The sequence below is a fragment of the Gallinula chloropus genome, assembly GCF_964237585.1.
Source record: "Gallinula chloropus genome assembly, chromosome: 16".
Taxonomy (NCBI): domain Eukaryota; kingdom Metazoa; phylum Chordata; class Aves; order Gruiformes; family Rallidae; genus Gallinula; species Gallinula chloropus.
Window position 1 is genome coordinate 8,764,985 of NC_140101.1, and position 16,572 is coordinate 8,781,556.

A 16,572-nucleotide genomic window follows, 5' to 3' on the forward strand; every position below is an offset into this window, starting at 1 on the left:
AGCACCCTACTATAAATTAACCATTTTATTGAATATCAATAAACCGTATATAATTATATAAAAAGTTTCATCAGTACAAAACCGTGGCACAAAAATATAAATACCAGTGTACCTTTGAAATGTAAACATCCTCTTTGTGATGATTCCAAGAAAACAATGTCCAAAGAAAGATGCATTCAGGAGGCACCTGTCACACCCATAAATAGGGCTTTTGGCACACACCTGTCAGCCGGGGACAGGCCACCATTGTATCGGCTGACAAGTGCCCGCTATTAGTCACAGTTCTCTCCAAAAAGCAGTTGTTAAGAGTCATATTAACAGGTGCTTGAGTGCATAGCTGCTCTGTAAACAGGGCTGGTGTTTGAAATGGCTACCCATGCCTTTTATGGACACTGTTAATCTCGCAGGCATTGCGAATTGTCATTGTGCTGGGAAGAAGCAGCTGCTTCACAACTACCGGGTACTGTATTATTGCATAGTTACACCTTCTACAGGCGGGTATATACACTGGGGCGGGGGGTTAACGCTTCGTCCTTCATTTAAAAAAAAAAAAATTAGTTCTTAAGAGTTACCAAGTGGTTACGGTAAAAAATAAAAGTCACCCCCCCAGCTACATGGTCGCAATGTCCGATACCGGCGGGACGCGGGTGCAGCCCTGCAAGGTGCCACTGCCTCCGGCAAGCGGGCACCTGCCGAGGGGCTGCAGCAGTGGCGGATGGGGGCTCAGGGCTGCGCTCCCCGAATTTCACACCCAGCTTTGTGCCCAGTCCCATCCTGCACCCGCCGGGGTGGGAGACGGATCAGGCCGTGGCGTCGCACGGAGGCACCGAGCGAGGAGCGCGAGTGTCTGGAGGGACGGAGCAGCCGCGTCCGGCCCGGTGCGCACTGCGATGCGGCGACAGCTGACTGGAGACACCGGTCACAGCGCCGGTACCCGCGCGGCGGGGGGCGCGGGGTCCTCAGCGGGATCCGGCGCAGCCGGTCTCCTCGTGCTTGTGCAGCAGCGACATTCGGGAGAAAGTCCGGGAGCAGGTTTTGCACTGGTACTTCTTTACATCTGAATGGGTCTGCAGGTGGGCTCGCAGATTAGAGCGGTCAGCAAAGGCCCGGTTGCAGTGCGTACAGGAAAAGGGCTTCTCACCTGCAGGACAAAGAAAAACACTCCCAATTACCCGGAGCATCAGCAGCCGAACATTATCAGAGGGGCAGCCGAGCTCGCCAAGAGCTCGGTGAGATGCTGTGCTGGCTACACTGGCTGGGGAAGTGGGGGGGGGGGGGGGGTGGGGATGTACGGCACGGGCAGCACTTGGGTGTTCCCTGCTCCCAGAAAAGCCTCTCCTCTGAGCCACGGAAAGCTGGCGCTGGAAAGCTTTGCCAGCAGCAAGGCGGCTGCACACGCAGACGAAGACGCAATACTCGTCTCCCGCCTGGAGCCAGGCAAACCGTTTGCGGAGGGGCAGGAAAGCCAAGCGCTACGTGTTAATTATATCATAGCAGGCAGCGGCGGAGCGGCGCCGGGGCCAGGGCCAGTGCAGCTATTTCCTCCGCCAAAGCCCGCCGCCCGCCCCCCCCCCCCCCCCCCGCGCTGAAAAGCCCGGACGGGCAAATTCCTCCCAGAAAGACTCTTTTGGAGGAAACAAATGCGTATGCTCAATTTGGAAAGCACAATTAAGTCCTCCCGGCTTCCTTCAGCCATCATCTTTAGTACATTAAGAGGGTGTGAAATCAGTGCCAAGTAACAATTACACTATCCCGCGGCCCCACAAAGGATGCTCGGGAGATGCATTGTTGGGTGGGCTGGGGTGGGCTGCAGCTGCGGCACCCAGACCCGTGCCAACAGGTGCAGGGGGCGACCAGCCCTGTGCCCCCAGCACCTGCCCACAGGCCCTGCCGAGCCTTGCTGAGAACATCACAGGCACGCTTTGAGCTGAGCTGGTTGCCAAAGGCAGGGCAGCAGGTTGGAGGCTGCGGTCATGGGCAGGTGGGTCTGGGGTACACTGCCCTGGCTGGGGGGGCTGTGGTGGGGCAAGGAGGGGTGCTTCGGGCATGGCAGTGCACAGAGAGCATGCACCAGCAGTCTTGGAGCCCCAGTTCATGCAACCAAGCAGAAATACGTGTGGACAACTACAGCCCATGGGCTCGTGGCAGCTCAGACACAGCGGCACAGATTTACCAGCCAGGCCTTGACCCTGCGCTGGGCTCCAGTGAGAGGATATTTAAAGGACGCTCTAGAGAGAGATGTGCCAAGGGGGTTTGGGAAGCCCTTATCTTCTCAGATAACACCTGGCCCACCGATTCGCCGGGGGCCACGGAGCCGGGAAGCAGGAGGCGATAAGGGAGGGAGAGGGGGGAAAGCCGGCATTACCGGTGTGCGTCCGGATGTGGCCCTGCAGCAGCCAGGGCCGGGAGAAGGCCTTGCCACACATCTTGCAGACGCAGGGCAGCGTGTGGCTCCGGATGTGCATCTTGAGAGCCCCCAGGCTCACGTACTCTTTCTCGCAGTACTTGCAGCTGAAGGATTTCCTGGCCTGGGCATCGCAGTGCAGTTGCTTGTGCTTGGAGAGCCCGGCGAAGGTGGAGTAAGCCTTGGCACACTGGGCACAGCGGAAGCGCTCGGCGGCGGCGGGGGCCGAGGCCGGGCTGGGGGGCCCCGAGCTCTTGCCTTCATCCTCCTCGCTGGAGAGCGCCGTCAGGTCCAGGGCGGGGGCCGTGCCGCCCGCCGCCTCGCTGCCCGGGCCGCCCGGGAAGAGGCTGGAGAGCAGCCCCGCGTCCCACACCAGCGGCGGGTAGTAGGCGCCGGGGCCGAGCACCTCGGGCGGTGGGATGACGGGCAGCGGACACGTCTCGTACAGCAGCGGGGCGGCCAGCACTGCGGGGAAGGGACGGGGAGGCAGCGCTCAGGAGAGGGCCCCGATGCTCCCCATAGGAATGGGGGCGAGGGAGCCCCGACCTACACCCACGGGCCCGCGCACCCAACGGGGCGGGGGGTGCCCAGCCCAGCCAGGGCAGCGGGACCCGGGCCATCCCCGCTGCGATGGGAGCCCCGCAGGGACCCCAGCCCGCACCGCGGAGTCCCAGAGCACCCCCACCCCACAGGGGCTCGATGTCCCCGCCCGCGCTGGTGCAGGGGATAGGGCGAAGGGGATCCCGCGCCCTACTCACTCCTGGCGTGGGGAGCTCCCCGCGCGCCCACGCCGCCTCCGCCCACCCCAGGCTACCGGGGGCGGCTGAACGTCCCGGAACACGACGGCGGACCCCGCGCCTCCTCTCACCCGACAGGCACGAAGTCGAAAAAACCCAAAACCCCAAACCACCCCCACACAGTCAGTGACCCACCCGCCCGCCCGCCCCGGGGGTCCCGCTCCCGCATAGGAGCCCCAGCACCGTCCCGCTCCGTCACGCACCGGCCTGGCTCTCCAGCTCGCTGTAGTTGGGCTTCTTGCTGGCCGAGAAGTGCTTCTTCACCAAGAAGGAGCGCGGCATCTTGCAACCCCAGTGCCGCCGCCCGCTGCAGGGCCACGGCGCCTCCGCGCCCGCTAATATGGGCCCGGGGCCGGGGGGCGCGGCGCGGGGGCGGGGAGCGCGGCGCGGGGCCGCCCCCGGGTCCCGGAGCCAATGGGCCCGTCGGGGCGGGCGCCGGGCAGGTGTTGGCTCCGCGGTCGCCGGAAGCCGAGCAGGGCCGCGGGGATTGCCCGGGGGGATCCGCTCCCGTGGGGATCCGCGCTGCGTGCCCGGGTGCCGGCGGGCGGGCCGCCGTCGCTGATAACGACGACCGAGCGGTTTCTGGCTTCTCTCCGGAGTGTTTCCCGGCGCCGTCCTCCCGGCGTGGACCAGCCGATGCTCCGAGGGAAGCAGGGCAGGCAGCCATGCGGCAGCCCCCGTGCCGGAGCCGGAGAGACCGCGGCAGCAGGGCTGGGGGAAGGAAGGCGCCGTGCCGGAGTGGTGATTCCCTCAGTGACTTGAGGGCGAGCCGCACCGATCCAGCACAGCCCTTGCTGGCTCCCTCCTCCGGGCAGGATCAGGAGCACCTGCCTGGCCTCGCTTCTCCCTTGTGCCTGGCCGGTTTCAGGCTGCGCAGCCTCCCCAGCCAGCTGCATTCTGGTCCTTTGCCCTCCAGCCTTGCCCCGACTCCTTCCCTACGGAAGGTTTAATCCTTCCCAGTGTGGATCAAACCGCTCCTGTGAGGCATGTGCTCCTTGGTTTTCAGCTTCCCAGGGGACATGTGCCCGTAGGAAGGTGCCCAGGCCTTGCTAGCAGGTGCTGGGGGTGGGCGTTGAGCAGAGCCAGCGCAGTGCTACCAGCCTGGCAGTGGGAAAGCCCAGTCTGGGCTTCTAGCTCGCCCTGTCCCTCCAGCACACGGGGAGATTTCCATGCTGGAAGGGCTCAGGGCATGGGTCCAGCCACCTGCTACAGGAGCTGTGCTCAGCTCTAGGCCAAGACAGCTGCTGATGGTCTGCAGCAGGGGGAGGAAGAGCAGGACCTGCTGGGAACGCCTCCGTGCTCCTGGTGCGCAGCCCTGCCACTCGGAAAAGGGCTTGTGGTGCGGGGCCACTCGTGACTCAGCCATCGCACACTGCTCCGCCAGCCCCCGCTGACCAGAAGTTACTGTTTAGCCACAACCCACATGAAATGCAGAAGTGGGAAGCAAAGGTTTCCACTGGCACGGCTGCAGCACAGGGGGGTAGGCTCACTGTTGCTCTTTCCTCAGGGCAGAAACAGCTTGGAAAGCTTGTCCTGCCAGCCACATGTAGTCCTGTGGAGACAAGACACGTTTGCAAACTCTCCCCCTGCAGCCACATGCTCTGGAGCTGGATCTGTCCCTCCTTTGCTGCAGAATTGCCTGTGGCTTCCAGCAGGTGTTTATCTGCACATTTCATCCCTGGATCAGCCTGAAGTTCAGAGCAAAAGGTGCTGCTGAGGGCCTGGGGGGATGCGAATCACAGAGACCAGGTCCACCCCTTTCCTCACAGGGGTCCAGAGGTGCAGAACCCTGTGGTGCAGGGGCAGCAGCCTGTGTGCTGCCGCAGGTGCCTCCCCTGGCACCATGCCAGTGCTTCCCTCCCCCTACCCCCCCCACTGCTCCACCTGCCACGGATGTGGTTACACTGGGGGCACTTGTACAAGGAACCCAACTATGTGGTTTTCTTTCAAGAAGTAAAGCCTGCCTCTCCGTTCTTTCTGAAATGTTAATAATCAGATCTGCTCAGCCCACTGCACGTGGAAAAAACCTGCATGTGCTAAGAGGAAAAATCGAGGGAGAAAGCGACCTGATCTGCCTGTGCCCGTGAGCCAGAATACAGTGGATGGAGAGCGGGAGAGCAGAGGGAAGGGGAAGCTCTGCGATGATTCACGGGCTGGAAATGGCAGCGGTTTTTCAGCCGTCACGCTCTGCATCGGGCCAGCGGCTCTGGTCCAGCTGAACCCCGCGGCGGTCAGAGCCACCCCACACCAGCCCGTGGCACAGCCCCAGTCCCGGACCCGCACGGGCTGACCCGGGGGGCTCGTAGGCATAGGCTAACGCCTCCAGAGCGGCCGGTCTGCCGCAGAGTCCCGGCTTTGCCTTTCTCGGCTTCATGAAGCGTCTCAAATACCCCCCGCGGAACAACGCTCCTGCCGCCGGCGACACCGCGATGGGCGAACAGCAGCCCAGCCGCACCGGCGGAGCTCCCCGGCACCCCCGCCCCGCGCCCTGCCAAAGGCAAGGCCTCCCTCTGCTGTCAGCCGGCGCTCCGGCCGCCCGTTCCCCGGGGCGCGGCGGGACCCTCGTTGCTGGCGGCGAGCCGAGACGCGCCCGGCGGCAGCGGCCGCTCGTTGCCCCCGGGCGCTGAGCGGCTTCTCGAAGGGGGTTTGCGGGAGCGCGGGGACGGGACAGGCTGCTCGCGTAGTGGTTTCGGCAGGCCCGGTTCGTATCGCGGGGGCACAACGCAGCCCACCCGTAAAATCGAGCCGCTTTTCAAGAACAAAGCAGGGGCCGATGGAAGGACTTGTCAGAGAAACAGGCAAAAACACACCCCCCCTAGACGGGCGAGTGCTCTCTTGTCACGTTTAGCGTATTTAAACCAAAAAGCTTTAGGACTGCCAGCACACCCCTCCTTTGCTCTTCCATGACGTAGCAGAGCCTTGGTGCTGCGTGAGACATTGATCCTTCTTGTGCCGGTTTTACCAGCCACCGTCCAGCCTCAGAGCAAATTTGCTGAGCCCTTGTCAGTCAGGTGACACGAGGACTCAGGTCACACCATCAATGCTTTAGTACAGAAGAGATCTCATCCCCCCAGGGTAAGGAGATCAGGGGGATTCAGCGATGTAACTGCAGATGGAGCAATGCCTCTGCGTTAGGCAATTAATGCTGACAACAATTTATCAGACCTATTAAGGACAGTCTTTAACCCGAGACAGATTCATTTAAACAAGCCCAGCTCAACTGCAAGCTTGTCTCCTCCCATTGTGCCCCTCAGCCGCTGGACCAGTCCTGCTGCTAAGGCTGGCTCCCTGTGCGAGACACGGGGAATTTCACAGGTCTGAGGCAGCCCGATTACATTATCGCCAACAATGGGCACTTGGGATGTGCTGCAGCGACACAATCAGCTGCTGACGAGGTAAGAGCAGCTCTGGCAGAGCACTTCACTCCTCTGCGGGAGCAGCCCTCTGGCTTCAGGAGCCCAAAGTAGCTTGTTTGTCATCCTGAGTCTCTGCTGGCAAGGGTGATGCGTCAGGGCTGCCTGCAGAGCACACAGCTCTCATCAACCTGCAACCACCAGTGACACACCCAGCACGTGCAAACGCGCCTGTACTTGTGAAGCTGATGAAGTCAGCAGCCTGGAGACACCAAGCTCTCCAGCAGCTGAGGGAACTGGAAGCCTACGGGCAAGGTTTGTCCTGCAGCGTAAGGCACTGCTCTCACTTCTGCTCTGACCACGCTGGCAGGTGACAGGACCTGGCTTCTGGAAGCCAGAAGTTGAAGGCTCTGCCTCCCTGAGCACCCTCTGTGCTCCCCACAGCACAATGCAGCCAGCAAGAAGTGTTCTCACCGGGAGGCACTGAAACGCAATGCATGGACAAGGAAGAAGGGACAAGGGTTGAGACAGAGAGAGGATTTTATAAATTAAGTTACCTTTATTTGTAACTTGTCTTCAAAAGTCAAAAATGACAAAGTAATTGCTCAGAAGCTTCTAATTGCTCCTTTTTTTTTTTTTTTTTTTAAATCAGAATTGCATGGAAGTGCACTTAGAATAGTAACAGAAGTCTAGATTCTGGTCAGTGGGTATCACCAAACTGCGTTCTAGCCAGAAGCCAGAAATCCCCATCCAACCACTAATACACTGCAATCTCTCTGCAGATCAAATATTAAAACAACCAACCCCAAACACAGTAACATGAGATTTATGTTTTCTCCCCCACACCTCCAAGACCGAGCTTCCAGTCAACAAGCAGAAGCTCGGGGATGAGCTTCCAACAGCCCACAGCAACTTGGGGAAAACGTGCTAAAACCAAGTTCAACGTAAGTATGCCAAAGGTCTGGCTGGATACAAAGTTTAATCAAGATGTTTTAGCTGGGATGCATTTCATTGTTTTAAGGGTAAGGCTATGCTGCAGTCTGCAGAGTGCAATGATACTACGTTTACTGATCAAATAAATTAATTAGTACTCAATTCTGTGGTGGTGCAGGTCCACTGCTCCAATTAAACATGCTTAAATTAGACTAGACATCTCAACACTACCGCAACTTACAAGTTCTGGTTCAGGTATCTCAGATCATTAAAGATCTCAGCATTATGACTGTGCAGTGAATGTCAAACTAAAAATGAATCTCTGCAGTAAGAGTGCAGACTTGAACAAGGGGTATCCGTTTACCATGTACTGAAATTGTCACCCTGCTTGCTGGGCTGTACTTCGCTTTCTTTGAAAGCTACACCTGCACACTACACATGGAATACTGTATGGAAAGCAACCCAAGTGCAGCTTCAGCTACTGCAGCAACATCTAAATGAAAAACAGGATTTTGAAATTCCTGCTGAAATCTGTAACACAGAAAGGTGGTGCTATTCAAGTGCTGTGGGTAAGTTTTGCTACCTGATCTTTCCATCTCGAGGCAAGCTGGAATACATACAAAAATTTTAATTTAAATAGAAAGCAGAGGTATTGAAAACAAACTTCTGAATTCTCCTATCAGCATAAGGCTTAAAATCACTAAGAAAAACAGTTTCAAAACCACCAATTCAATCATAAAGCCATCACATAATGATTTATACTTGCTAAGATTGTTTAAACTGCATCATCTTAAACTAAGACCATCCATTTTAAACTAAGACCCTGAACTTTAGTTCATCTTTCCAGGCTAGAAATTAATGGTCAAAGTGTGGAAGAAAATAATCATGCATAGAACTAAATTATTTTGAACTAGTTGCTTACACAGGTGCAAAGACTTGCCAAGAAAGTTTGTAGTTTGAAGACTCATACCAAAGACATGTTTTCCATTTAGCTGAGAGGCTGCGTACAGGAATTTAAACACTGGGAACATTATGAAGTCACAGGCGTCATAGGTCACTTCAAGTGAGAGCTGGTCTGACAATTACAGTTAGCACCTAGAGGTCTCACTAAAGGAAAACAGCTACACATACACCCCTCTTACTATAACTTAGGATATGTAAATGAGATCGGGAAGAGCTATTTATTAACTATTTCAGGCCACTTCACTTGGAATTGTTTTGCTTTGAGACAGTCAAATGAACACAACTGCAAAGAAACCAAGAAACAGGCATAAGTAAGGGAAACAGATTCCTCTCCTCCATGCTGACCTACAATTAAGCTTTGTGTGAAGCGAGCCAGGAAATTAGGTTGCTGGGGCTGAATGGCACAGACCACGTTAACAAAAGACAGTGGTACACAAGTACCAAACCAGGATTTGAAACTGAGATGGGGATTAAAAAGACTTCGCATTTTTGGATGCCTGAGTTCACCTTGGGATGTGCAGGGAGGAATGTCAGGACGCTGGGCACCTCCCCCTCGTGGAAGCTTGGCTTTACAGTTAATCTTCTGCTGGTTCACTTATCCCGCAGAGAACGCATCAGAACCTGTGCCATCATATCGTCCTCATCAGCATCATAATCCTAAGAACAAAGGGTACAGAAATTCTTACCACAACAGCCATGCTGGTTAACACAACACTAAATAACAACAGGAAAAAAAGCCATCTCCTCCTCTGACTTGCTAACAGTCCAGTTTCTCTCATGATACCACCTGTGTGGATGGTATGTCACAGCAGTGGCTGTGTACAACTCAAACACTGGCTTCTGAGTGCTCAGCCTGTATTCCAAAGGTGAGGAAACACATACCACAAAAGTGTCATATGAGAAGCGATGTCGTCTTTGAAGGTGCTCCATGAAGTTAGCACTCCTGTAATTTGGATCTCCCCACGGCATTGAGGCACAAATTGGGCAAACCTTCAAGAAAAACCAAATAAAAGCCAAGTGAAGCCCCAGTGGTTAAATGCTTTAACACTTACAGCAGTAAGGGCAGGACAGAGAAAGCACAGCAGACTGAAGTTCAGTGTTGATGACAATCACTGTTCTATATGCAAAGTGGTGTCAGTTTGCTGGGACATTTCATACAAAAGCCTCAAATAACCATGAATAATTTTCATTCAAGTCTTAGACCTCTGATCTGGAATGGCCTACCCACAGAATGCTTTAGGTTGGAAAAGACCTTTAAGATCAGCAAGTCCAACCAATAAGCCAGCACTGCCAAGCCCACCTCTAAGCCATACCCTCCTCATTGCATTCTGAAAATCAGAACTGACTACAGCTGCTTGCTTTATAAGATTTCAGCCTTTTTTTCTCAGCAACAGGAAAGTTTCCTTGATCCCTTCTGCAAAGATCGCTTCTCTCCACTTCTTTTTCTTAAGTAATTTGGAATTCCAACACAATTTCCAGAAAAATCAAAAGTTTCAAACTCAATTCTGTGTTTCACAATTCTTTTTACAACAGGGAGCATCTGTGGATAAATTGCTTGCAAAAAATCTCTCCCCCATGGTTTCTAACATCATCTTGCTGAAAAAAGGAGAGGGGAAAAATTAAATGCCTGACACTTGCCTGAAATCGCACCTTACTAATTTGACACTTGTTACTGTGCCTACCGAACCTCAGATGTCTGCCATTCTTCAAACCTGAAAGGAGGACGTGACTTAGCTGAAAGGGGAGACCAGTCACCTCCAGAGCATGCATCAAAAGCCAACACTGAACCCGAGTAAGAGTTAAATGCATGAACAGCATGTCCACATCTGACTTTTAACAGGAGTAATTGTAAGTATGTACTTAACTTCAAGGGTAAGTCTCTAATTCATTGTTTCAAAGGGATTTAAGACTAGACTTCATCGCAATTCTTGCCCCAAGACTTTTTAATTACCACTTGTTTTGCATCCATGCTGTGCAATGTTTTGCAGTGTTCAACTAGTCCTTCTTGATCGAAGTTTTTCTCGCTGCAATACGGACAAGGAAAGGTAAAGCGATTCGGGAAGTTCCTGGGTGGGGTGGAGAAAAAGAAGTTAATTTATCACTGGAAGAAAGTCACAAGTAAAAGCTTTAAGATTCAATACTCAAGAGCTGTCTTTCCAGCTCTTAAGAATACAAACAACTTAGAGGAACAGTCTTATTCTACACAGTTAAGACAAGCTGATTTTAAGAAACAGCCTTTTAATTCCCAACAACAGCTTAAGGAACTTTTAATATCATCCACATTGATGCAGAATGAGAGCTCTCCCACAAATGTTAGAAACTACATTTACCCTCTTGGTTTTGCTTTTTTTTTTTAAACACAGAGTACCACCCACTATGGTACAAGGCAGGTGAGTGCACTGCAACCACTTTCCACATCCCCTTATTGTAAGCTACTACAGATAAGAGAGAGAAAGACAAGAGTTTGTATTTTAAAAAGTGCCCAGATCTTTAAACAGTCTAGTGCATGGACTACACAGAAGCACTATAGCTTGCCTGTGCAGCGTCAGATGCAGGATTACATCTTAGTTTTTGCCAACAATTAATTACCTCTCTGCTCAGTTTGGGTAAATCTGCTTTTACTCCAAAATCCTATAGTTTGCATGAAACCCTATGATGAAGTTAATTTTTTATAAAAAAAGGACAAATATTTCCAGAGAAGAGCTAGTTACCTGGTGTTGTGAAGTGGTTCTTTAGTTACAGCTTTCACACCTTCCATTATATAATTCTGGTACTTTGAACAGGAAGCTGCATGGCTTCGCATTTTTGAGAGATACATCTGTGCAGACAACAAGTGCAGAGCAAGGTTAATTTACACTTCTATGCAGAAGCAGTAGAAATGTAGAACAAAGCAGACAGCATTAAAGCAGGCAAACCCAGACACTTCTATCTGCAAGGAGGAAAACTTTCAGATTATTATTAGTTAATATGCAACTTCACTACCTGTATTGTTCTACAAACACAACACTGTTCAGTACAACTCACTTTTCTTAACTGATACTGTAGTATTAAAAAATCCCCAACTAATATAAAGTCAGTTTATTGACTCACTGAGAGGAGACAGTTTAAAAAAGTAATCTATCTTATGGTACCAGTCTTGATGTGAATCCATTGCTAACTGTTCACACCCATTAATGAAAATTCAAGTTTACAACAAGGAAATCTGTAACTTAAGGCAGCACGGTTTTCTGTCAGCTGGAATGAAGAGAGAAGGAAGACACTACCCAGAAATAAACAGTGAAATTAACTGAAAAGTTACCCTCACTTTAATGTGTCTACTTATCCTTTTCTTGTTATTTTGCCATCTGCTAAGGTAACATATTTCCTATGCATTCAATTAAAGCTAAGAAGCCAAATTTTCCAAAGAGAAAGGAAATGTCAGGAAGGACACCACGCAGGTATTCAACATGCAGGACACTGACTGACAGTAACACACCACCCATATACAACCACCTGAACTTGTAACTATTTCAAACAAAGCAAACAACTTTCTATTTAAGAGCCAAAGAGATTGCTATCTAAAACCCACATCCACTGCTTCATTACAACATTCTTCCTACAGACAGGCTCACAGAAGCAACTTCAGAAGCAGTATTTTACTATAATTTTAAAATCGGTATCATCCATTTGAAACTCACTTTCTGAAGAGGCAACAGTAAGAAACTGTGGAAAGAATGTCAATATCTGGGTGCTGTCTACATAAACTATCTGTAGCATTCATAAGAACAACCATTTTGACCCAAATCTGCAGGGAAGAACAAGCACTCTATCTTCCTCTCAGCACTGCAGCCAAGCAGGCACACCTCATGCACTCAGTTCTCCAAGTACTTCCATACTTTTTTATTGCAGCCATTGCAAGTGGTTTCTGTCATCTCGATTTGCTTTTCCAAGTCCAGGGCTCTGCTACCCGGGGACAGGGTGCTGCGGCAGACGCCACAGACTGGCTTTTTCGGCTTCAGACACTCCTGCAGGCATGGAGTGCAAAAGCTAGGGTGGGAGAAAAACAGCAGGCGGTGAGAACAGCCCGAAAGGACAGGCAGCATAAACACAGAACCCCAGACCGGTGCAGGTGGGCAGGATCACCAGTGCTCCCCCTGCCGTGGGCAGAGACACCTCCCCACCAGCCCAAGGTGCCCCAAGCCCCATCCAACCCGGCCTTGAGCCCTGCCAGGGATCCTGGGGCAGCCCCAGCTTCTCTGGGCACCCTGTGCCAGGGCTCCCCCCTCTGGGCAGGATTTCTGCCTCCCAGCCCCTCTCCATCCCTCTCCTGCAGCTGAAGGCCGTTCCCCTGGTCCTGGCCGTCCCTGCCCTTGGCACCAGCCCCTCTCCAGCTCTCCTGGAGTCCCTCGAGAGACAAGAAGGGGCTCGGCGCTCTCCCCAGAAGCAGTTTCTCTTCTCCAGGCTGAGCCAGCCCAGCTCTCCCAGCCTGGCTCCAGAGCAGAGGGGCTTCATCGAGCCCCAGGACCATCCCTGCAGCCTCCTCGAGACTCCCTCCCACAGCTCCGTGTCCTCCTTGTCCTGGGGACCCCCGAGCTGGAGGGAGCACTGCCGGGTCCGTGTGGGCGTGTGTCTGTGGCCCAAAACAGAGCAGGGGGGCAGAATGCCCCTTTCCCAGCCCCGCCGCTGGGGATGCAGCCCAGGACGTGGCCGGCTGAGCCCTTCCACATCCTCTGCCCTGAACGACAGCGGAGTCTCAGGGACACTCGGGACAGCTGTGGCCCGTTGGGTCTCGCCCACGGAAGCAGCGAGGTTCGGGCTCGTTACACCGTTACCGGCTCCCTGACAGAGTTCCGCGCCCGCGGCTCCCGCATCTCTCGGGAGGGGTCAGCATTCCACTTTGACTGCGGCGTCCCCTCCCCTGCCCATTCCCTTTCCTTTCACAAAGCCCCCGCCGCGCAGCCGGCGCCTTACCCGCCCCAGCCCCGAGGCGGCGAAGCGGGAGGGCCGCGGCTCCCGCCCCGTGCCGGGCGGCTCCCAGCCGAGGGAGGCGCCTGCGGGCCCGCGCCCGGCCCCACCTCCCCGCCCCCCCTCAGGACCGAGAGGGCCCCGAACCGCCGCCCCGCGCCCGCCGCCCCGCGCCAGCCGCTCACACGTGTCCGCAGGGCACGCGCACCGGGCTCTCGTACACCTCCAGGCACACGGGGCAGGTGAAGCGCGACAGCGGGTCGTGCCGCCGCTCCGGGGAGCGCGAAGAGCCGCCGCCCGCCACCGCCATCTTCCGCCGCCGGGGCCGCCCCGCAACCAACCGGGGAGAGCCCGGCGCGCAGGCGCGGCCCCGCCCCCGAGACACCGCCCGCCCGGCCCACGGCTGGCGGCGGCGCCTGGCCGCGGGTGCCTTGCCCGGGTCCGGAGCGGGGAGAGCGGCGTCCCTCCTCCCGCAGAGCGCGGCCGAGCGATGGACGCTGGCTGCGGAGCACGCAGGCACGCCCCGCGCAACCCCAACGCCGCTAGGAGCCGGCCGCGCTCCTGCCCGGCTCTCGAGCGGCGCCGCTCAGGCCTCCTCCCGTCCCGAGCCGCTGCCGTCGGCCGCGGCCCACCAGCCGGGCGGGCCCTGAGGGGACGCGACGCCCCGCCCCGCCTCGCGTCATACGGCGGAAGCGCCCCAGCGGCGGGGCGGGGCGTTGCCCGCCGCCGCCGTGCACTTCCGGGGCGCCGCCGCCGTCAGCCGCCCCCTCCCGCTGGCCGCCGGCAGCCCGGGGCTGGCGCCGGGAGGCCGCGCTGCGAGGGCGGGCCGTAAGGGCGGGCGCGCCTCGCCGCTTGCTCGCTGGCTGCCTTCCTTCCCTCCTTCCCTCCTGGCGGGGTGGCCACTGCGGCGACGACGCGGGAGTGTGCGAGGGGCCGAGGGGTCCGCATCCGGGTCACTGGGCGCTTCCGGCCGAGCGGCGGTGGGTCCCGGGCGGAGGGTGCGGCGCGACCCGGGCCGGAGCGGTGAGGGCCAGCGGGGAGCGTCGCCGCGTCCGGGCCGCGGGCCCTCAGAGTGCCGCCGGCAGCTGCGGGCGTGCCGGGGGCGCGGGCGGGCTGCGGCGGGTGCCGCGCCCCGTTACCGGTGAGCGGCCGTGGGGAGCCCCTGCGGGGCCGGGCAGCGGTCAGCGAGCGCCGGGAGGGCGAAGGCCGTGTGGCGGGCCGCGCCCGCGGCTCCTTGTCCTGGCTGGCCGCCTCCTGCTCTGCCGCGCTGGGCGCCTCGGCAACAGGTGCCTCGGTGGGAGCCGCGGAGCGAAGCTGGTGCCGTTTTCATGCAGTAAGGTGCCGCCGCCCGGCGTGCCCGGGGCTCTTCGCGGCGCTGGGGCGCGGGCAGCCTGGTGTCCCGGCCCTGCGCGGCGCCGGCGTTTCCCCCCGTGGCTGCGGGGGCGTGTGCGTGACCGTGCCCTGCCGAGCAGCCCCGGGCGGCGGGGCGGCTGTCTCCCTCGGCTGGGGCTTCGATCCGGGGGATGGGTAGAAACATTCTCTCGTCTCACTGGCGGAATCTGTGCTGGGATCAGCCCCCGCTGCTTGCGCATCCCCGCGAAGCCCCGAGGCTTTCGGCCAGCGCTTTGAGCCAGGTGGCCTTGCTGCCGTATCTGTTCCGTCCGCCGGGGTGGCTCTTTAAACCGCGCTCATCTGCGCCCGCTTATGTACCGAGGCTTTTACCGAGCCTCATAACCGTGCCGGTTAGCTGCCGGGAGCCTGCCCGGCGCGGCTGGGATGTGGACGTGTTGCTTCTGGAAGCTCTGCTTGTGGAGGAGCAGCTCTGGGAAGGTTTGCTGGTGTGTTTGGTTTGTCGTGTTTAGCCCTTCCACTGTGTGGACTCTGGCCTATGTACCAACCAGAGTCAAAATCGGAGCTGGCAGTGGCTTTGAGCGTCCCAATCGGCAGGGTCTTGAGGAAGGAATCTTCATTTGTGGAGTTTCCTAATCCTGACTTCTCATGCATGTAACCCAGTGCTTTTGTTTAGTAGCTGTTAATAGTGAAAGTGGAAGAATGGGTGGCATTCCTTGGCCAGGGGGTGTTATTACAGACTTGCCAGACAAAGATCTTTCCCCAAAATTCCCCTTTTGTTAAGGAACAGACATTCTGTTGTCTTTGTCCACATGCTTCACTTTGTGCAGTTTAAGGAGGAAAGATCTGTGGAGAGAAAAGAGTTTACTGCTGTCCCTTATGCTCAGATATTAATTTAGAGCTCCATGTTTCCTGTGATTCACAGTCTGTCTCTTGACATCAGTGTAGTTTCTGGTTGTGGAAGGCCCGAGCACAGTGTTCCTAGGAGCAGAAATTGAGCTGTCTGTTAACTTTTCCCACATGATATTGTCATTAGTGCAGCCTTTCATCAAGCAATATTAACTGCTAGGCTGCTGGGTTTAGTTTTTTTGTTTGTTTTCCTGGCCTCTTGGTGGTTGGTTTGTTTGGTTTTTTCCTCCTCTCCCTCCCTCCCTCCCTCCCCCCCTTTTGTGTTTTGGCTCCTTTCATTTAGTTAATTTTCCTTGCAACAGTGATCTTCATTTTAACGGGCGTGTGTGGGGGCATTGATCAGTATTCTAGCAGCTGCAATTAATATTGGGTGGAAAGTCTTTTCTAAAGTGCTGTTTCAGACTGACTATAACTGAAGCAGCACATTGATTTCCCCCGCCTCCCCTCCCTTTGGCTCACAGTTGGGAAGTCTGTGAGGGCTAGGTTGCATTTTCCTTTGGAAAAAGAAAGCCTGGGGGGCTGCTTTTTGATTGCACGATCCTCAGGCAGTCTGGATGGAGTCTGTTGGCCTGTTGTATGACATCAGGTTTTGGGAAAGTGAGTAGCATTAGGGAGCTTCTTTTGTCACCAGCTTTTTCTCTGTGTGTAGCGTGTGAGCTCAGGGAGGTGAGAGTGTAGATCGGCGTATGCCTAAGAGAACCACCCCTGCAAACAAAAAGCTGCATGATATCAAACCAGAATGTTTTCTCTCTGTTCTGATAAAGCCTCTAAAAATGGCAGGTGCAGCTTTTTGCTGAGGAGATGACAACCTTCTTTGCTGCTGACGTTCAGCCGGCGGTGAGGCCGTGCTCTGTGCAGGGCAGCCCCTTCTCTCTAGGATGGCTGCAGAGCTCTCCCAGCGCAGCGCTGGCCTGGGTCT

At 55.7% G+C, this 16,572-nt stretch overlaps 2 protein-coding genes across 2 annotated transcripts; both read right to left on the reverse strand.

Annotated features, from left to right (window-relative positions):
• Positions 1-959: 959 nt before the first annotated feature.
• Positions 960-3,483, reverse strand: SNAI1 (snail family transcriptional repressor 1; the record flags this gene model as incomplete). The annotated part of the gene is made up of 3 exons (XM_084271701.1): positions 960-1,141; positions 2,366-2,869; positions 3,405-3,483. 3 exons carry the CDS (start codon positions 3,481-3,483, stop codon positions 960-962), a joined length of 765 nt encoding a protein of 254 aa, XP_084127827.1.
• A 3,484-nt stretch (positions 3,484-6,967) lies between these two features.
• On the reverse strand, positions 6,968-13,875 carry RNF114 (ring finger protein 114). The gene is made up of 6 exons (XM_084271534.1): positions 13,580-13,875; positions 12,326-12,476; positions 11,162-11,268; positions 10,402-10,516; positions 9,333-9,440; positions 6,968-9,107 (listed from the first exon to the last, which is right to left on the reverse strand). The coding sequence occupies exons 1-6, from the start codon at positions 13,702-13,704 to the stop codon at positions 9,042-9,044; spliced, it is 672 nt and encodes a 223-aa protein (XP_084127660.1). The 5' UTR covers positions 13,705-13,875; the 3' UTR covers positions 6,968-9,041.
• Between the last annotated feature and the right edge of the window lie 2,697 nt (positions 13,876-16,572).